Raw genomic sequence first — 21,822 nt, forward strand, 5'->3', positions numbered from 1 at the left:
CCCCATCCGGCCGCGCCCCTCGGCGACCGTTCAGGCGCTTCCCCGGCCTATCCCCGCGTCGCCGCCGCCGCCCGCGCCCCCCGGCGACCGCAGGTTGTGTTTATTGCATTATTTATTGTACTGAACGATAAACTATTTGTTTGAGTTGTAATGACTATTTATTGTTGATTTATTTTGTTTGTTTGTTTATTTTTGCTCCTATTTTTTGAAATGTATATGTGATTTGTGCGTGTTGCGCGCGCTGTATTTTTGGGCGCTGCTGGAGCGGCGCGCGCTGCATTATAGCACGGCCGTTGGAGCCAGCGCTGACGGCCACGCTAAATCAGCCGAAACGCGCGCGGCAAACAGGTTAATCAAAATACAGCGCGCGAGGCGTGAAGCGCGATTGTTGAAGATGCTCTCGCGCGTTGGAGATGCTCTTAGGTTGATCAAAATTGGAAAATTCGTTCACTTCAAAAACTGTGAAGCTTGTTTGAGCCAGGCTGACACCAAACTGCTCACACCTCTAAGAAAACAGACGCTGGCACAAAGACTGTCGTTTATTCATCCACATCGATCCTACGAAGCGCTGCATCACACTCATTTATTCTGACAAGGACGACGTACGTTCGCATTGAACGAACCTGCAACAATACCATCGTCACACGATGAAAAATGAACACAAATCAAACGGCCTTATTCTGACACGAACAACAATCTCCCCCCTACGACTAACGACAACATGTTACCAGTACCACGCCCTCCATTTTCCTCGACAATCTCCCCTAACGATTCTTACACGCACGCACCCAAGCCGTCGCAAGTATACATACCCATGGCATGGATGCATGCACCGATGGAGCTAGCAACCAGCCAGCCAGCCAGCCGGCCCAAGAATTTCATAGGTTGTTGCTATAGGTTACGTGGAGAGGGGGTGCGGGTGGTCGCTCGCGGCGCCGGCGCCGTCGCTGAGGTAGGACGAGGCGGTGCTGCTGTCGTCGGCGGGGTCGCGTTCCCGGAGCTCCTCGATGCGCGCCAGCGCCTCCTTGATGTCCCAGCGCGCGGCGACGTCGGTGTCGCAGCAGCCGAGCCCGACCTTGAGCAGCTTCACCATCTCGCCCTCGCCGCAGCGGGTGTCGCGCATGTCCTTGTCGAACACCTCGCCCGTCCACTCCTCCCGCACCACCGAGTGCACCCACCCTGCCAGGTCCGTCGTGCCCTCCCGCCCCTTCCGGAGGTAGTTGGTCGGGAACCGCCCCGTCAGCAGCTCCAGCACCAGGATGCCCAGCGTCCACACGTCGCTCTTCTTGCTCGCCCGCCCCTGCGCCGCGCACTCGGGCGCCTTGTACGCCACCATCACCTGCGACGCGTGGCTCGGCGACACCACGGGCACCAGCGCATAGTCGCTCAGGATGGGCTCCAGCTCCGCGTCCAGGAGCACGTTGGAGGACTTGAGGTGCCCGTGCGGCACGGTGAGCATCGGCAGCTCCTCGTACAGGTACGCCAGCCCGCGCGCCACCCCCTTGATGATCTTCAGCCGCGCCGGCCAGTCCAGCCGCGGCAGGCTCGACGTCGCTCCTGCAATTAATGAGCATTGCATGCACTCATCAGACGTCCATCACGTTTCACATCGATCGGCACATGAAACATAATCAGTTCTTCAGTTGTCATAATTACCGCCATGGAGGATGTGAGCCAGGCTGCCGTTCACCATGTGCTCCGTGACGAACAGCTTCTCGTCCTTCTTGTAGAGGTATGCGACGATGGGGAGGAGGTTGGGGTGGACAAGACGGCCGAGGCGTCGCATGTGCTCGTTGAAGTCCTGCCGCCCGACGCCGTTCATCTCCTTGAACCGCTTCACCACCATGGCCTGCCCGTCCACCAGGATCGCCTTGTAGGACGCGCCGAAGTTGCCGCTGCCGAGCACCTCCGCCGACGCCCGGAGCAGGTCCTCCAGCTCGAACCGCTCCCGGCCCTCCTGGAGGAACACCAGCCCGTCGCGCCGCCCGCCGCCGCGCTTCGCCGGCACCGCCGTCGCCACGCCGTGCTGCTCCGAGTCAGCCTGCACGCACGACGATTGTGTCAGTTTCAGTGCCGCTTCAAGAGTTCTAACGTACGGAACGCCGGTAACCTGTTCGATCTTGATGGACCGGTCGGCGGTGGACTGTAACTTGGCCGCGGCAATGCCGCCTCCAGCGCCGAGCGTCTCGGTGGCCATTTGGCGATCGGAGGTCTCGTCGTTGTCCTTGTAGCGGGAGACGAGCCCCGTGATTATGCCGATGATGGCGAGGAGGCCGCCGAACGCGACAACCGCGATGGCGATGATCATGAGGATCCTCATGCTGCCTGATGAGCCTGACGAATCCGGTGACGAGGCGCTGAGAGCAGCCGAAGGGGGGCACGCAACGTCGAGCGGCGCGCCGCAGAGATTCTGGTTGCCTGAGGAGTTCAGGGGAAAGTGTGCATGATGAGAGGGTGCATACATCGTGGCAAGATCAAATCTACACATAAGCAATTTGGTGTGTTCCATAGGTTTGCCCGAATATGCAGTTCTTACATTAGTGTCCACACGTAGTTTGGTCACTCTAAAATGGCCCAACATTGCCCATGGTGCCGAGAGCCAAAAAAATCTGAGATTGTAAGGATTTTGTCTTCTACTAGTTAATATTGGATTACTCTTTCTTTTGTGAGGAAATCTTGACTTCTTGAGTTAAACTAGTATAGTACTAGAAGGGTTGGACGCGTTTTGCTACGTTGTTGATGTTTTTGGATTTTCATAATTTTTTTACTCAATCTATTTTAAGATATAAGTTGTATAAGCTTTTTGAAAATTCAATCATCTTTATATTTGACCACATTTTTATAGAAATATATCAATATTCACAATATCAAATAATTCTTAGGTTCATCATGAAATGAATTTTCAATAAACTTGGTCAAAGTTAAAAAATTCTTTAGTATTTTCAATAAACTTGGTCAAAGTTAAAAAATTCTTTAGTATTTTCAATAAACTTGGTCAAATAATTCTTAGGTTCATCATCAAATATTTTATTATTTAGTATTATGGATGCCAATATTTTTGCCTCTAAACTTGGTCAAAGTTAAAAAATTGAGTTTTCAATAAACTAATACAAGTTGACTCTATTTTTCTGCATTGGTAACTTCATGTAGTATATTGGTGCTATAGTATCACAAGTTGACTCTATTTTTCTCTAGGTGTTAAGATGGTGCCTAGGATTGATAAGTTTTTATAAGTCGGTTGCTATCAATTGATTTGAACAATTGTTGACCCAGTAAAAATCATGAACAAAATCTAATATTTATTTTCTTAATGGAATATGGGAGCATATTGAATTAAAGTAATTGAGTGAGAGATTGTTGACCCGGTCAAAATCGGTAACCCAATTTCAAATTAGTGACCTCAATTGAATCACAGGCCTCCAATTCTATGGAGATACCAATTTTTTTGAAGAAAAAACAATGAAATAGAAAAGCATATTTAATTAAAATAATTGAGTAAGAGATTGTCGACCCAATCAAAATCGGTAATTCAATTTTAAATTGAATACCACAGTTAAATCAGAGGCCTCCAATTCTAGGAAATTTAGTGAGATAAGTAGAAGGGTTTGACACACTTTTCTACGCCGTTGATGTTGTTGTGGTTATTTATTTTTTTACTTCTCGTGTCTTAAAATATATGGTATGTTCGTTTTTCAGAAAGTAAAAAACTCTTTTTAGTTTGATCAAATATGTAGAGAAATATATCAAAATTCATAATATCAAATCAGTATCATTGGATTCGTCATTGAATAATTTTTCATAGTTTATTAATTTAGTACACCCTCCATAACTTAATATAAGACATTTTTTGACATAAACAATGTCAAAAAATGTCTTATATTAAGTTACGGAGCCAGTATTTGTGAATGTTGATATTTTTTGCTCTGAACTTGGTCAAAGTATAAGAAATTTTACTTTTTCAAACACTTCACATTTTTGGAATAGAGGTAATATTCGGTTCGGTGAGTGGGCAAGATGATCAAGTATGTTTTTCCTTTATTGAATGCGATGTTTTGGTTGGTATTTTGTGGTGTGATTCTATGTTATCTGCTAATCAATCCGTATTTATATGAGAAACTTTTCTGCATCATTAACTACATCTACTATATTGGTGCTACAATATTACATGTTGGCACTCCATTTTTCTCTAGATGGTGAGATGGTGCACTGAGTTGATTGTTTTATTGGTCGATTGCTGCCGATTGATTTTAGTAATCGTTGATCCCATCAAAATGTGAACCAAATTCAAAATTGTATACGTCAATCAAATGCGATAGCTCCAAAATTAGGAAGCATATGGATTAAAAGAATTGAATGAGAATGCTCATTGAGAGATTGTTGACCCGGTCAAAATCGGGTGACCCAATTCTAAATTTCAATTATTTGTGAAGATTTAAGAATTAGGAAGAATAGTGTATTATATATTAAATTAAATGAGAGAGTTTTGAAAAATTGTTCACCTGGTCAAAACTGGATGACCAAATTTCAATTGGAAACCTCAATTGATTGTGAGGCTTTCAGTCCTAAGAATCTTGAGACGAAGTCTCCTTCTATGATCGATGAAATTTAGAAACGTGTTGCATATCTTCTGGATTGTTAACCATCCTTCGAGTAGTGCTTTTGAATTTAAATGTACGATTGAATTGCTATTAATCTAGACACATTGGTCAAAGTGACCACAGGCGGTCATTTGGTCTAGTTTTATTCAAAAGGAATATACAAAAGAGGCAGACAATTGGCGTAATCAGTTGGATGGCCTTTGATGGACACAGCTGGAGTTGCTCTTAACCCGTCATCCTAAGTGGTGATATTTTTTAGAGACTTGCACCTCCAATGCATTGTCTCTTATGTGTTGTTTTTAAGTGATGTTGCATTTCATTGGTTTAGAAACCACACGTGTATCTCAATATTGGCAGCTACTTGTAGAGATAAGAGAAGGAGAGAAATATATTTAAAAAAGTCAGACCAGATGAGACCATTAATAGGACTGTGTAGAGAAAACACGCTAAGGCTGGTTGTGATGGGTAGTATCATATACTAGTAATATGCATATGATACTAGTGTATGATACGACAACCGTAATGCATAGTATCATGTGTTAGCATTATAGGGTGATTCATTTATTGACATGCAAGACACATAGTAGCACATCATTTAATATGATATGGTATCATGATATAATATTTAACCCTCTCTTTCTTCATTTAATCTAAGCCACCTCATCAAAATTGCCTAGTTGATCACATGCATGATACTACTAATCATGACAGAGGTAGTGTGAATGCTATTTTTTTAACTCATTTCACAGTCAATCAATAACCATCTAGGTTCTAGAGAATTTCCATGCACGCCTTCTAAACCGTGACGAAGGGAGTACCTATGATAGTACCTATGCCATTAAGGGTTGTATCTCTACAAACATAATCTCTCCATACCTAATAAATATAGTTGGAGAGTACTAGTTGTCCCCACCTAAATAATTGTAGTTGGGGAGGTATAGAGGAAGTACAACTCTCTTCTCTTTCTTCATTAATTGATTTGCCATGTCAACATTTTATCTATGAACTTGTGCTAAATTATTAGCTTGGGGAGCGCCCTTGGAGGTTGTGTTTGACCATGCAATCTTTACTACTTCTGAGTAAAAGAAACAAGGAAAAAAATATAACCCTTTTCAAAAACTTTTTTTCTTATGTATCTTAATAATTTGTTAATTTTCTATGGTTTAGACATGCGTATGCATAGTTTTGCTGATATCTTTTGTGCTAAACCTAATTAGAGCTTTTTGTTTCATTTTAGCGGAGCGGAATAAACAATCCTTCTTGATTGTTGATTCTGAAAACTACAAAGATTGGGCGGCATGTTTGTTAAATTTAAGGATTTTCTACGGATAGTAGTTGAATTTTTTAAGAGTCAAATTATTCCACCATTTGGATAACTAGGTCGTTCATTATTTCTCTATTTTTTCCAAGTTTCACCACCGACCGGTGTATTTGTTATGTCATAATTCATAAACAGATTCATCATCCCTCATCTCTTTTATATATGATTTCATTCACTCCTCTACATCAAGCATGTATAAGGTGTGTGCGTGTACGTGAGTGTGCCTAGGGCCATGGGTAGATAGTCAGGGGCTATGGTTGTAATTGACCAATGGTGACGGTGGCTCGGGAAGGAAGGAGGTATACAATATGTCAACACACACACAAAAAAAACATATGTGGAAGATACACATGATTATGTTGAGCAAAGTCGTGGTATTTTATTAGGCTTCAAAAGTTCTAATATGTAAAAGTCAAGCCCGTTTTATTAAATAGTATGTTACAGAGTTTTGTTAGCACAAAAGTAAAAAACTAGATTCGAACTCTGGCCAAGGCTCGAGAATTATGTTGTTCAGACTAGTGGCGTTGCGAGAATTGCAGCCTTGTGTAGTTAGTTTTAAATTTTGTAGTCTAGTATATATGAGTTTGTACCCCAAAAAGAAAAATACATTTTTACACACATATGCTAGTTTTACCTAAAATCTGGATAGTTAATTAACTACTCAGCTTGTATCTGTTTTTGCTACTAGCTCACACCAAAATCAAAAGTGCAACTTTCTGATAAGATTTTTACTGTACAAATTTATACATTATATAGTTCATATATGTTATTAACTCTTAATTAAATTGTGTAGAGATAAAAAATTCTAACCAAACAAGTTATTTATTTGTACAACTTAAAAATCACAATATTATTTTTATTTTTATAAATATTAATTTTAACAACTTGAAAATTAAAATTAAAATATTATTTTATTTTTACAAATATTAATTTAACAGGTTATTTTTCTTTTTACAAATATTAATTTGTACAACTTCAAAATCACACTTTTATTTTTTTGTTTTTACAAATATTAATTTAACATATGTTAGATCACATATTCCTTTTTTATTTAAGTATTTTTCTTTTAATATGAACAATATGAACTATCCAGCTTAAATTAAAAGGAAATAATATTTAAAATAAGTATAATTTGTACTAAACTCTTATATTAATATTATTTTAACATATTATAGTATTAAGAAATAGTTTAGATTATTTAGTTACACTGTTTAGATAACGTAAGAATGTTGCTAAACACATTATTTTCAGAAAATAAAGTTGATTTGTGCGGAATTTGTATTGTATTGAGTCACAGAAGTTATTTAGTTTCTCATTTTAAAGACATTGCCTGTTGCAAAATCTTGAAAAAAATATCCCCTAGACGTGTTCTTTGTTTATAAAAAAGGCACATGTCTCTTTAAATTGTTGTTTTGAATATAATATATGCAATGTGCGTGTGTGCGTTTAATTATATATGTTTTAGTAACCATATATATTTTCTTAGTGATTTGAAATGTGAACAGTCTAGCAAAATATCTAAATAGGCTCTATATTGAATGATAAAGTTAGCAATCTTATAGAAAATTCTAGAGTATAAGCGGAAACATTAGCCTGATTAATAACCCTTTTCTGTTGTCAACTATATCTTACAATGGGTTTAATAGTTAACAACATCTGCACGCCCCATACTTGGTACTGTTATAGCATATCTCTTATATTTATCACCGGCATACATTAAAATGACTTTTGATATGGTCACCATTGTATCATCTACTGTACAACAAGTACTCATGTTAGTTCTTCTATAGTACGTCGTGCAAATAACTTGTATGGTATCCATCAATGATCATCTTGATTTGTTTATATGCTTTGCACGTTATTGGACTGTGGCCTGGTCTGTTGCACCTATTAATTGAGCTTTATATATTTGTCATATTCATTAATTTTGCAGGGTAATTTTTATGGCATATTCAACAATCTTGTAAACGTAAGATGATTATAGTATAGGCTAGGGGTTACTGGTACATTCCTTCTAGCCCGGCTTATTAGAGTATCTCTAGCAAACTCCTTATAAGGCTAGCCTTATAAGGGGTTTATAGTTCACGGTTTTATTCGGATAAGGGCTGAGAATAATTGCGGCAGAGCATATACCTCAAATGAACCTTAAAATTTGAAAATAAAATTTCACGCGAGAGAAGAACACAAGCTGTAGAACTAGGTGCATCCATATATACTTGGTCATCCATACATAGTTGATTTATATATACTAGATTGGAGGAGGCCGCCTACCCCAAACCCTAATGCTCAAAATATGGCTCATCGGAGCCCTTCGGGTGCGGCGGCGGAGATCATCAATCGTCGTCGGAGGAGGTGATGTCGGCGAAGATGGCATCCTGCACGGTGGCTTCATGACGGCAGGCGGCCATGTTGTCATCGAAATCGCGTGACCTCACGATCCCCTGCTCGTACAGGACGGCGTTAAGTTCCTCATCCCGACGGCGCCGCTGCGTGACCTCCTCCTCCTCCCACGCACCGCGCGCGTGGATGGGCACCATGACGGCGTCCACATCGGAAGTGGGGAGGAAATCATCCGGCCCGACGACGCCGACGCTCCGCTTCCGCCTCCCTCTTGACCGCACGGAGCGGTGGGAGCTCTCCCGGCTCCCTCTTCACCGGTGGGAGCGGCATATGAGGCCTAGACATCGCGGCGGAGCTGCTATTGCCACAGATGGGTGGAGCCTGCCACCGGTACTCCTTCACCTTGCGGCGGAGGAGGGATGACGGCGGCTCAAGGCCCCGGTTCGTGTACTGTCGGGCGGACCACTTCCTCGCCGCTTCGGCTGCTACGTAGCGTTTCCGCTCGGGGTCCTGACCACCGTCGGTGCCGTGGCCGGAGATCCAGATCCCGCGCCACATGGTGGCGGATCTGTCGGTGGTTGCAGAGTGTGATGATGGATTTGGGTTCCCGGTAGCGAGAAACCAAAAGGGACAACGGGATTGCGGCAGCGAGGGGAATATGATTTCACCCTGTATAGCGGCCATGGACCCGTGGATATACTGTAAGGGGGGTGGGGTTCCGGGCTACTGTAAACGTTTTACGGATAGGGGCGACTATAAGGGGTCTTGATTGGCCTAAAAAACAGGTCAAACCCGTATAGTCGACGAAATTATAGGAGCGGACGTTTTTACAACGCTGCATGCTCCCAGGTATAAGCAAGAGGCATATACCCGTTTTGTGTTAACCTACGGGGACCACTTTGTTCATTTTTGCGAAGGTTTCTTTACATATATCTTGCAGCAGCCAAAGTTACTATCGACTCTCTCCGGCATCAATCTTATTTCCTCGGATTTAACAAACTCCTGAACTGAGGGGGACAATTTTATATTGTAACTTACTCAAACGAACAAACGAGAGAGTAAATAAAGTCTGGCTCCGTTACACCTGAACCATCCAACCAATAGCTGATTTTACCGCTTCATCTAGCTATAACTTTTCTTTTTGAGGACCATCTAGCTATAACTGTTGCTCGAATGAAGTGTGTTTACGTTTATAAGTAGGGATAATTAATTGACAGAAAACACTGGGAAGGATCACACACATTTTTTTTCTTCCCAAGCCAGCATACATAGAGGAGCAATTTCCAATATACTAACGCTTATGCACGATCGAACGGAGAAGGTCGCATGCATCAAACTACAGTGGTACTATAAATAAATTTACGAGACCAGCATAGAAAACGTAATAAACTTACGTGCATGCACGTCTTCGTGGAGAAACGAAGGAAGGAAGGAATGAACTTACCTTCGAACGAGACGGCCTTGAACCGGCGTAGGCCTGGCGGGATGGGGCCGGAGAGTTGGTTGTGGGAGACGTCGAAGAGCTGGAGGTCCTTCTGGTCGAAGTCCGGGATGTCCCCCTTGAAGCGGTTCCTGGCGAGCTGCACCACGAGCAGCTTGGGCGAGGTGATGGAGCCCGGGATGGGCCCCGAGAAGGCGTTGTCGGCGAGGAAGAGCTTCCTTAGCCCCATCATGGCCGCGAAGGTGTCGCCGGGGATCTCTCCCGTGAGGCGGTTCCGGGAGAGGTAGAGCATCTTGAGGGCCGGGAGCTCGGTGAGCCCTGGCGGGAACCCGCCGGTGAGGTTGTTGTTGGCGAAGCTGAGCACGCGGAGCGCCGGGAGGGCGGCGAGCGGGGCCATGTCGGGGGCGTTGCCCTGGAGGCCGAGGTACTCGAGGCGGAGGCCGAGCACCTTGTTCGAGCCCGGGTGGCACCTCACCGCGTACCACACCGGGTCCTGGCACGGGCCGGTGCCGGTGGAGGATACCCACTGGTCGAGCGGCGCCGGGGGGCGGTCGCCGGACGGGCCCCGCAGGGTCGCCCGGAGCGCCAGCAGCACGTCGCCCTCGGACGCCGCCGCCGCCGCCGCCGCGGCGAGGGCGGCCAGGGCGGCCAGGAGGAGCAGCCCGGCGGCGCCGGCGCCGTCGCCGGCCATGGCGAGCGCGGCGCGCGCGGGTGGCGGAGGATTAATTAATGGGAGGCGCGCGCGCGCGGCGGCGGCTAAAGAAAGGCGGGAGGCGGGAGGTGGTGGCGTGGTGGAGGAGGGCGCGAGGGACGACGCGACGACGGAGGTGGCGGGGAGAGCTAAGAATAGGCAGCGTGCCGGGTGCGTTGGACGTGCATGCGGCTGAGGTTCCGAGGCCGAGGCTGCCTGGCGCTGGCGCGCGCTCGTCTCATCTCTCCGTGCGTTGGGTTGGCCGCTCGCTGACAGAGACCGCCCGGCCGGTAAACTACTCCCGCATTCCGGCGAGACGGGTGCACATGCACGCACGTAACGTGCGTACGGGATTACATACTTGACATTGTAATTTGGTGCCCAAGATGGACGTGAGACGCGGCGACAACGAGATCGATCGTTTGGTTCTACGCGCGCCTGATGATTCGATGCAGCCAGCTGCTACTAGCTAGCAAGAAGTAGGCAATAGTAGTAGCAGTGTAGAACCCACGATTTAGGCGATGTGAGTATGTATGTTGACCCTAGATTATATGTATTCCAACAAAGTGTAGAACGACAGGAACGAGGCAGATCTGGAGGTGTCGCTGTTGGGATATTCCGCGTGCTAATCAATTAATTAACCCAACTGGTGATCCCTAACTAAACAGCCGTCCAACCTTGGCACCTTGGTGTGCATGCACATTCCCGCGTCTATGCTAGTATTCCCTCCGTTTCAACCTAAGTTTTATGTTTGTTTAAGTCAAACTTCTTTTAAGTTTTCCTCGCAAAAAAAGCAAAAAAAACCCTCTTCAGATCAGCAGTTCCACATCTTATTTGCTGGAAATTCCATCTTAAAGAGGACTCTGGGCAACACAGATCAAGTCAAGGCCACAGAAGGCAGAAAGAATAAAGAGCTGGACTGATCAATACTTCTGAACTTCATTACGTTACTTAGAACAGGGATTGGTTCTACTTTATTACTTTTTGTACTTGTAAAAATTTGTTATTAATGACTTACCATAGAAAGAATGTTCTACGGTCATGGCTCAAAAAAATGTAGACAGAAAAATATATTAACATCTACAAAACTAAATTTATATAATATGAAAATATATTTCATGATGAATCTGATGAAACTAATTTGGTGTTGTGGATATGGGTCAGCATCTGCCAGGTTTAATTTAAAGAAGGGGGCCAATACATGCATATATATGAATAAAACTCAACACAATTGATGGTAATATATAAAATAAAATTGTGAATATTATTTACGTACTTGATATTATTTCTCAGATAAGCATGTCCGCTCAGAGGTCGAGAGGCAAATGAACTCGCATATGTAGTATCCACATATACTTGTCCCTTCTTTCTGGTACAAGCACTTTACGAGAATAGAGTTCAATCAAACTGATAACCAAGCATGGTAATGATATATTGATGAAAATTTGAATCAATTAGAGATGCGCGAAACTAGCTAGTACTACTTACATTGGGGTGCCTAAATCGCAAGTCTTTGGGTATACCGCGAACCTTTCTCGTGAACTTCTTCCAAACTCTGCCAGGCAAAGAAAATGATTACTTGATATCAGGAAATTAACGAAAGTTGCATGCCGATATGGTATCGGTATTGACTGAACTTACCTCTCTAGCATTGCAGTCATGTCCGCATAATCATTGAGATTTTTACGTCTCGAGTCTAAGACAGTTATTAATGCCTCGCCAAACTTAATGGATAGGAGAATAAAGTGGAATCTGCGCATGCATATATAAATCATCAATTACATTACTTAACCTCGAGTAAGCGAAACCAAGTATACATAGAAGACAACAACACTCACTTGAAGTTGTAAGGAAAGAGTATTTCCCTTTTGTTTTGATGTTTAAGGAATGAGTTTAGCAAGTTATCCTCGGTGTCTTTGATTAGGTTTCGTACCGAATATTCATTTACGGCATCTGGGCTAATGAACCCAACGTCGAAGATTCCTGCTTTTGTAATTCGAAGATCTTCAATCTGCATAATATATATAGTAGGATAATTATATATACATGCAATGAACGATTTGAGTTAGCACAGACTTAACTATAGAAGTAATAATTACAAACAGTAGGAAGTCATGAGTTGTTTGTTGAGGGCCAATTGATTGTATAACTGAAATAACTCCTCAAATTCAACATGCATCACTTCAGCTCCAATGAATTCGTGCTCTTGTTTCACTTTCAAATATATAGTGTCTTTCCCAGACTCCCTGCAGGTTTCCATGTACCACTCATGCAATTTGTGCATCATTGTTGTTAGAGGAGGATGACCAGGTTTGACGAGAGGCTTCACATGCACATACTTATATTGTTCTTTTACCTCAGCCATTTCAAAAATTACATCATCCCCCAAGTAATCACCAGGATTGGTACCGGGCAGCACCGTCCCTGGAGGATTATCGACGACGATATCACTAGATACCTTGAGCCCGGGAGGGGGGGGCACGATTGCTTCTCCTATTGGCCGAGCTGGGGAATTGTTTTCACACTTCTTCGTTTTGCTAACCTTGCATCACTGCTAGCCGTCGGAGCGGCGACGTCTCTCTTCCGCTTGAGAGAAGGAGGCGGAGTGCTCTAACGCGTAATTTTCTTTCTTACTTGTGTAATTTTTGTAATTGTAGGAGGAGTCGGAGTGGCGATGTATGTCTTCCACCGTTGCGGAGGAGGAGGTAGAATGCTCCGACAGGTCAGACGAGGATACGAAGAAGGAGGCAGAGGGCCCTCATCGTCGGAGGAGCCGGAGTGGCTTGATCACTCACTGGAGGAGGAGGAGGAGGCGGCGGAGTGCCCTGATCACTCGCCGGAGGAGGAGGAGCAGGCGGAGTGCCCTGATCACTCGCCGGAGGAGGAGGAGGAGGAGTGCCATGATCACTCGTCAGAGGGGGAGGAGGAGGAGCAGGCGGCGGAGTGCCCTGACTCGCCGGAGGAGGAGGAGGAGGAGGAGGCGGAGTGCCCTGACTCGTCGTCGTCGTCGGAGGAGGCGGAGTCATCCAGTTTGGAAGCTTGATGTACTCCTTCTGCCATAGACATGTACTCCTCACAACATGAACCAACTTATTCCCCCCTTCACGTGTAGGGTGGTCAAGCTCGAGCTCCTCAAATCCCTCCATTACTTCATCGAGCATCACAACAGCAAAGCCATGTGGAATCGGAGGCAGTGAAAGTTACGTTGGGTTGAGGAGGTGCAACCGAGCCGATAACCGCCTTGAAAGTGAGGTTTCAACATTTCGTCATAAGATCGCAATGTTGAGCCTCCGTTATAGTATCCACGGGGGTAGTTAGGAGCCGTGAAGTCAGGTTGAACGAGCTCCATGGAAGCCACGCTGCTTCTCCACTGAGCTTCAAGGGTAGCTTCGTGCCACTTGGATGGTTGGCCGGCAGCTCGCTGGCTCTCAAGTTCCTCTAGCTTTTGTAGTCTTGCATTGATCTTCTGCATGTTGCTCAGCTCTGCTTTCCTCTTTCTCTCCCGGCTTCTGTAACCGCCTGCGTTGGGAAACCCAACCTTCCATGGAACGGAGCCTGGTGTCCCTCGTGTTCGTCCAGGGTGCTCAGCATTCCTGTTTAGCCCGACCTGTTTGTCATCTTGGAAAGGAAAAAAACGCCTCTGGTACATGCCCTATACTGGTGCTCAAATTCTTTTTAAAATTATTCCCAATATTTTCCTACAAGTGATGCAAATATACATGTCGTCATTTACTCACACCGGCGGGCTCCGGGAATGGGATTGGTACAAGCGAGATAGACGCACGATGTACCCATGTTCGGGGCTCTTCGAGGGAGATAATACCCCTAGTCCTCCCGGATTGGTTGATGAACCAGAGAGATTACGATGCGCTCCTTGAGCTGTTCGACGGAGGAGGAAGAAGGAGTTGCCGCCTCGCGTCTACCTCTCCTGTATGAGTGGGTGAGTGTGTGTGTGAAGTTGACCGACCCTCTGCATGGAGGGGGATCGGGGGTTTTATAGTCGAACCCACCGATCTACAATATGGATAAAAGTACATAAGAGGGGCCCGTCTGGCAGCCTCGCCGGCTAGCCAGGGGGCCGCCGTGGTCTAGTCTTGTTGTTGGAGGGGCCCGCCGGCTATGAGATCCCATCTGGCCATGGGACCCGCCGGCCAGCCAATCGGGCTCTCGCGTGAGGCCCATGCAGGACACGTGTGGTACGTCCAGTGTCGTCTTGCGAGATTCGTCATGGGTTGCCTGTACGGCCGTATCCACTGTGGCCACGCCAAGCTCGGTAATGGAGTTGGCGCTGGCGGGCTCGTACTGTGCTGGGATGACGGATCAAAGTCGGCGTAGGTCAGCGGCATGGCCGTTGACACTGTACCTGGCATGCGCCTCAACCTTTTACCCGTGCTGACGCATCTTCACCTTTAATCATAGAATCCCATCACGGCCTAGGATCGGATGTGACTGGAGCTCTCTAGCCGGCTAGCGGCCTCGCTAGCCGGCCTTGGAGTCGTCGTCTCGCCCCTAGCCGGCAGGCGCTTCCTGCCGGCCAGGATGAGTTACCGTCTCGCCCCTAGCCGGCAGGCGCTTCCTAGCCGGACAGGAGTTGTGGACGTTTGGAGGAAGTTGAAGACTCCCTTTGTACCTGGGCGCAAAGGAATAGGCTGGATGAGCCTACCCCGGGGTTATCCCCCCGTCAGTAGTCCCCGAAGGAGGGGAGGTCCGCCACCTCGAGGTGAAGGGCCTCACCGACTTGAGTTCCTTGTCGACGATCTTCAAGGGTTGCTTGTTGCGGGAGACGCCGAGTCGGAAGGCGACCGACTTCCAATGGACGCCTCAGCTTCATCGCAGGCAGGACCGCCGCGCCACGTGCCAGGCCCCGGGCCCGACATCATGATTAACTACGCGGGTGACGGGATGGTGCCTGCGCCCTGGGTCCCGCCACGACGCCTCCTCGGCCCGCGCGCGTGCGGATCTTCCGCGGATCGCCCCGCGGCGGTTGGGCTGTAAGGTGCGTAAATGCTCCCGCATTAATCGGAGGAGGCGGGGATCGTGCGCATCGGATCCCCTCCCCACGATCTCTTGGAGAGTTTAAATCGAGGACGCCATTTGCCCCCTTCTCGCCCCGCACAAACGCCCCTTCCATCCCAGAGCCACAGAAAGAAGAGAGCGCTGCTCATGCCTTCGCCGTTGTTCGTGTCGTCGCTGCTGTTCGCCGCCAGGACTCCGTCTCACTCCCCGCCGCCACCCCGCCATGTCTAGTAGCGCCCCCAGAAAGGGGCAGTCCCGAGGTGCGTGGGTGGGCAGCGAAGTCAGTGCCGAGCACATTGAGCCGCTTCGCCACCGTAGCGTGCTTCCTCCAGCGGACCCCGTGGCGGCTCGGGTGCGCGGCGCCAAAGCGGCCCCGACCCCTAGTGACGGCAAGGTGGTGGTGTTCGTGGAACACTTCTACCGCGGCTTCGGGCTTCCGGCGAGTGACTTCTTCTCGCGTTTTCTGACCTTCTTCGGTCTGCAGCCGCACCACTTGGCGCTCAATGTCGTCCTCTATCTTACGGCCTTCGTCATCCTGTGCGAGGGGTTCATGGGGATTGAACCCCGCCCAGACCTATGGCGCAAGCTCTTCTTCTTCAAGCAGCAGTCCGTGGCGACGGAGAAGTACGCATCGGTGGACAAGTCGGGTACAAAGAAGATGACCCCCTGTGGTGCCGCGCTGGTGCACCACCGGAGAATGTCCGGCTTCCCTTAGCTGCCGTTGCAGGATTCGATAAAGAAGTGGCAGAAGGGGTTCTTCTATGTGAAGAATGTAAACCCCTCCCGCGACTTCATCAATCTTCCTCCGTTCACCATTGCTTCGCCGACGGCGAAGCAGAACTGGAAGACGTCGGTTCCGAAGCCGATTGACAAGGTGAAGCTCATATGCGCTCACCTCGATAATTTGAAGGCCCAAGGCCTCTTAGCCCGTGACCTGCTCACCACCATGGTAGCGCGCCGGATTCTGCCTCTACAGTGGCGGCCGCACCTGATTTTTCAGATGGGTGGCCGGCACGACCCCTGTCGGCTGTCCAGTAAGAACCTTCGAGCCGGCGCGGTGGCCCGGAATGTGAACTTGATCTCCTCTGCCAACATGGACGAAGGCGGGGATTGGAATTGGGGCATGCCCCCCTACGACCGAAGCCATCCGGCTCAAGTGGTAAGTACTTTCCCAGAGTCTTTTTCTTATCTTCTTGAGTATTCTTTTCATCTTCTAACGTTGGATGCCAGCTCCATCCTCCAGCTGTTCAAGCGCTTGCACGGCTATCGGCAGCCAGCTGCCGACGTGGAGGCGTCGGACCCGGTTGAGATAGAGGACGAGGGGGGGGGGTGGAGCCGCAGATCTCCGCCTCCGAGGACGTGGAAGGGGCGACGGATTCGGAGGGCACCGAGCCGCCTAGTGAGCATCTTAAGTCTGCTCTTCTTGATTGGACAGTTGATGACGAGGCACCACCTCCCTTGCGTGATGCAGCCGACGAAGAGGACAAAAGGACCTGGAGGAGATCTCCAGACCTCCCCTGGCGTGACCTCGTCGAGCCGCCGGTGAGACGGCGGTGCATGGTGAAGCAACTCGGCAGAAGGGCAAGAAGGTTGCCGCTGCCAAGCCGGCTCCCAAGCGTGCCGCAACAGGACCTCCGGCTCGAGGCCGAGGCGGCGGTGTGAAGAAGCAGCAGGCCACAACCGGCAGGAGGATGGTGCCCGTCATCGTCGTGTAAGGGAACACCTTTCCCCCTTTTTGGTTTTTTGTATGAAGGACTTTCCCTTACCTGTTTGCGACCAGTAGGGATGTCCAGACGGCGGAGGAAGATACCGCTTCTGCCGCCGAGCGAGCAGCCTGGGCCGCCGCCAAGAAGGCTCTGATTGAGGAAGAGAATCACCCGTGGGAGGAGGCGGTTTGGAAGGCGGCCAAGGGCCGAACCCAGTCCAGCCGGGTTGAGAAGCCGACCACCACGCAGAGGCGGTCAAAGACGAAGCATGACCCCGCCCCACGTGCACGTGTGGGGATTCGGGCCAGCGAGCCAACCCAGTACTGCACTGAGGCGGCCAGGACAGCCAAGACCGCCGAGCCGGCATCCTCCACGTTAGTGGACCTCGGTGTGATCCCCGACGCGCCTGATGCTAGTGTAGACGGCGCGCCGGAGATAGCGATGGAGGTGCCGGAAGCGGCGAATCCACCTCCCACCGTGGAGATGGTGCCGGCCAAGGTGTCGAAGGAGCCGCCACAAGCACACCGCCCGGAGGCGGCACCATGGTCGTAGCCGGCCGCAGCTCGTCTGCGTCCGGAGCCGGCCTCATCTCTGGGAGCTGGCCCATGAAGACCTCGTGCGTGGTCGATGCCGAAAGCATAGCCCTACCTCCAGGCGCCGCTCTCAGCGGCATCCCGGCGCTGATGGCAGAATTTTCCCGTAGCCGTGAGAAGGTGGCGCAGGCAGCCCTGGTGGCCAAATATGACCTGGAGCGCCTCGAAGGACGGACTGCTGTAAGTCTTCAAACCCGCTCCTTTCAGTTGATTTGGTTTGGTGTTTTCTCTTTATCTTTGCATCAGTGGGGGTGCGCCAGCGCACCCACTGGGTGTAGCCCCCGAGAATCGGGCCGACTAAGAGTTAGCCGGGCCGAATCTCATTATTGCCTTGCTTGTTGTTTCTTTTTTAGTGGGGGCGCGCCAGCGCACCCACTAGGTGTAGCCCCCAAGAATCGGGCCGGCTCAGAGTTAGCTGGGCCGAATCTCATTCTTTACTTTATTTGTGTTGGTCATAGGAACTCCATGATGCCAAGGTGTAGGCGTACAACGCGCTGCTAGCCCAGATCTGTTGGAAATATGCCCTAGAGGCAACAATAAATTAGTTATTATTATATTTCCTTGTTCATAATAATCGTTTATTATCCATGCTAGAATTGTATTGATTGGAAACTCAAATACACGTGTGGATACATAGACAACACACTGTCCCTAGTGAGCCTCTAGTTGACTAGCTCGTTGATCAAAGATGGTCAAGGTTTCCTAACCATAGACAAGTGTTGTCACTTGATAACGGGATCACATCATTAGGAGAATCATGTGATGGACAATACCCAAACTATGAACGTAGCATATTGATCGTGTCGTTTTATTGCTATAGTTTTCTGTGTGTCAAGTATTTGTTCCTATGACCATGAGATCATATAACTCACTGGCACCGGAGGAATGCCTTGTGTGTATCAAACGTCACAACGTAACTGGGTGACTATAAAGGTGCTCTACAGGTATCTCCGAAGGTGTCCGTTGAGTTAGTATGGATCAAGACTGGGATTTGTCACTCTGTGTGACGGAGAGGTATCTCGGGGCCCACTCGGTAATACAACATCACACACAACCTTGCAAGCAATGTGACTAAGTGTAAGTCACGGGATCTTGTATTACGGAACGAGTAAAGAGACTTGTCAGTAACGAGATTGAAATAGGTATGCGGATACCGACGATCGAATCTCGGGCAAGTAACATACCGAAGGACAAAGGGAATGACATACATGATTATATGAATCCTTGGCACTGAGGTTCAACCGATAAGTTATTCGGAGAATATGTAGGATCCAATATGGGCATCCAGGTCCCGCTATTGGATATTGACCGAGGAGTACCTCGGAGCATGTATGCATAGTTCTCGAACCCACAGGGTCTGCATACTTAAGGTTCGGCGATGTTTTAGTATAGTTGAGTTATATGTGTGGTTACCGAATGTTGTTCGGAGTCCCGGATGAGATCACGGACGTCACGAGGGTTTCTGGAATAGTCCGAAGACAAAGATTGATATATAGGATGACCTCATTTGATTGTCGGAAGGTTTTCGGGCATTACCGGGAATGTACCGGGAGTGACGAATGGGTTCCGGATGTTCACCGGGAGGGGGCCAACCCACCTGGGGAAGCCCATAGGCCCTAGGGGTGGTGCACCAGCCCTTAGTGGGCTGGTGGGATAGCCCAAAAGGGCCCTGCTGCTTCTCAAACAACAACGCCAGAAATTGGCACGTTGACGGAGACTTGGCTTGTGTTGGTTTTTCCCTTGAAGAGGAAAGGGTGATGCAGCAGAGGAGCGGTAAGTATTTCCCTCAGTTTGAGAACCAAGGTATCAATACAGTAGGAGAATCTCGTCAAGTCCAGAGTACCTGCGCAAACACAAAAGAGCTTGCACCCAACGCTATAAAGGGGTTGTCAATCCCTTCAAGATTGATTGCAAAGTGAGATCTGAAGGCGGAAAGTGCAACGAAGTAAAAGAGTAAGGCTGAAAATATGGTGTGAAGTAGACCCCGGGGCCATAGTGTTCACTAGAGGCTTCTCTCAAAATAGCAAATATTACGGTGGGTGAACAAATTACTGTCGAGCAATTGGTAGAACCGCACAAAGTCATGACGATATCTAAGGCAATGATCATACATATAGGCATCACGTCCAAGACAAGTAGACCGATACTTTCTGCATCTACTACTATTACTCCACACATCGACCGCTATCCAGCATGCATCTAGTGTATTGAGTTCATGACGAACAGAGTAACGCCTTAAGCAAGATGACATGATGTAGAGGGATAAACTCAAACCAATGATGTAAACCCCATCTTAATACCCTTGATGGCAACAACACGATACGTGCCTCACTACCCCTTCTGTCACTGGGTGAGGTCACCGGACGGTATGAACCCAAAACCAATCACTTCTCCCATTGCAAGAATCATAGGTCAAGTTGGCCAAACAAAACCCACAACTCGAAGAGAATTACAAGGATATGAAATCATGCATATAAGAGAGATCAGAAGAAACTCAAATAAGATTCATAGATAATCTGATCATACATCCACAATTCATCGGATCTCGACAAACACACCGCAAAAGAATATTACATCGGATAGATCTCCATGAAGATCATGGAGAACTTTGTATTGAAGATCCAAGAGAGAGAAGAAGCCATCTAGCTACTAGCTATGGACCCAAAGGTCTATGGTGAACTACTCACGCATCATCGGAGAGGTCATGGTGTTGATGAAGAAGCCCTCCTTATCCGAATCCCTCCTCCGACAGGGCACCAGAATGTGCCCTAGATGGGATCTTGCGGAGAGAGAAGCTTGCGGCAGCGTTATAGGCGAAGGAGCTAGGGCAGGGGAGGCCCAGGGAGCCCACAAGCTGGGGAGGCGTGGGCCCCCCTGGTAAGGGTCAAATCTTTCTGTGTATCTTCTGTTCCGGAAAAAATCTTTTTGGAAGTTTTATTCCGTTTGAACACCGTTTAAAATCCTCCTTTGAAAAGGGTCAAAAACACGGAAAAAACAGGAATTGGCACTTGGCACCTGGCACCGAGTTAATAAGTTAGTCCCAAAAAAGATATAAAAGGTATACGAAACATCCAAAGTTTGACAAGATAATAGCATGAAACCATCAAAAATTATAGATACGTTGGAGACGTATCAAGCATCCCCAAGCTTAACTCCTGCCCGTCCTCGAGTAGGGAAGTGATAAAGACTGAATTTTTGATGTGGAATGCTACCTAGCATAGTTGTCCTTCGTACTTCTTTCATGTGACATGAATGTTCAGATCCGTATGATTCAAAACAATAGTTTGCTATTGACATGAAAACAATAATACTTCAAGCAAACTAGCAAGGTAATCATGAACTCTCGAAATAACAAGGCCAAAGAAAGTTATCCCTACAAAATCATATAGTCTGGCTATGCTCCATCATCCTCACACAACTAATGTAAATCATGCACAACCCCAGTATTGGCCAAGTAATTGTTTTCACACTCTTACTTTCTCAAACCTTTTTCAACTATCACGCAATACATGAGCGTGAGCCATGGATATAGCACTATAGGTGGAATAGAGTGTGGTGGTGGTGGTTGTGAGACAAAAATGAAGAAGATGGTCACGTTGACTCGACGTATCAAAGGGCTATGGAGATGCCTATTAATAGATATCAATGTGAATGAGTAGGTATTGCCATACAAAGGATGCACGAGAGCTATAAGTATGTGAAAGCTCAAAAGGAGAACTAGTGGGTGTGCATCCAACTTGCTTGCTCACGAAGACCTAGGGCAATTTGAGGAAGCCCATCATCATTGGAATATACAAGCCAAGTTATATAATAAAGATTCCCACTAGTATATGGTGGTGACAAAACGAGAGGCTCTCAATCATGAAGAACATGGTGCTATTATGAAGCACAAGTGTGGAAAAGATAGTAGCATTGTCCCTTCTCTCTTTTTCTCTTTTTTTGTTTGGGTCTTGGGCCTCTTTTTCTCTTTTTTGTTGTTGTGGGGAACTTTGGACTCTTTTTTTTCCTCACATGGGACAATGCTCTAATAATGCTGATCATCACACTTTTATTTACTCACAGCTCAAAGCTCAGAACGATGATGACTCTATAGGAAATGCCTCCGACAATGTACCG

General features: G+C 47.5%; 1 protein-coding gene across 1 annotated transcript; it reads right to left on the reverse strand.

Annotated features, from left to right (window-relative positions):
* Positions 1 to 607: 607 nt before the first annotated feature.
* On the reverse strand, positions 608 to 10,391 carry LOC123409460 (pollen receptor-like kinase 4). Its single transcript, XM_045102353.1, has 4 exons — positions 9,704 to 10,391; positions 2,111 to 2,418; positions 1,657 to 2,041; positions 608 to 1,557 (listed from the first exon to the last, which is right to left on the reverse strand). Exons 1-4 carry the CDS (start codon positions 10,389 to 10,391, stop codon positions 899 to 901), a joined length of 2,040 nt encoding a protein of 679 aa, XP_044958288.1. The 3' UTR covers positions 608 to 898.
* Between the last annotated feature and the right edge of the window lie 11,431 nt (positions 10,392 to 21,822).

The sequence above is a fragment of the Hordeum vulgare genome, chromosome 7H, assembly GCF_904849725.1.
Source record: "Hordeum vulgare subsp. vulgare chromosome 7H, MorexV3_pseudomolecules_assembly, whole genome shotgun sequence".
Classification (NCBI taxonomy): Eukaryota; Viridiplantae; Streptophyta; class Magnoliopsida; order Poales; family Poaceae; genus Hordeum; species Hordeum vulgare.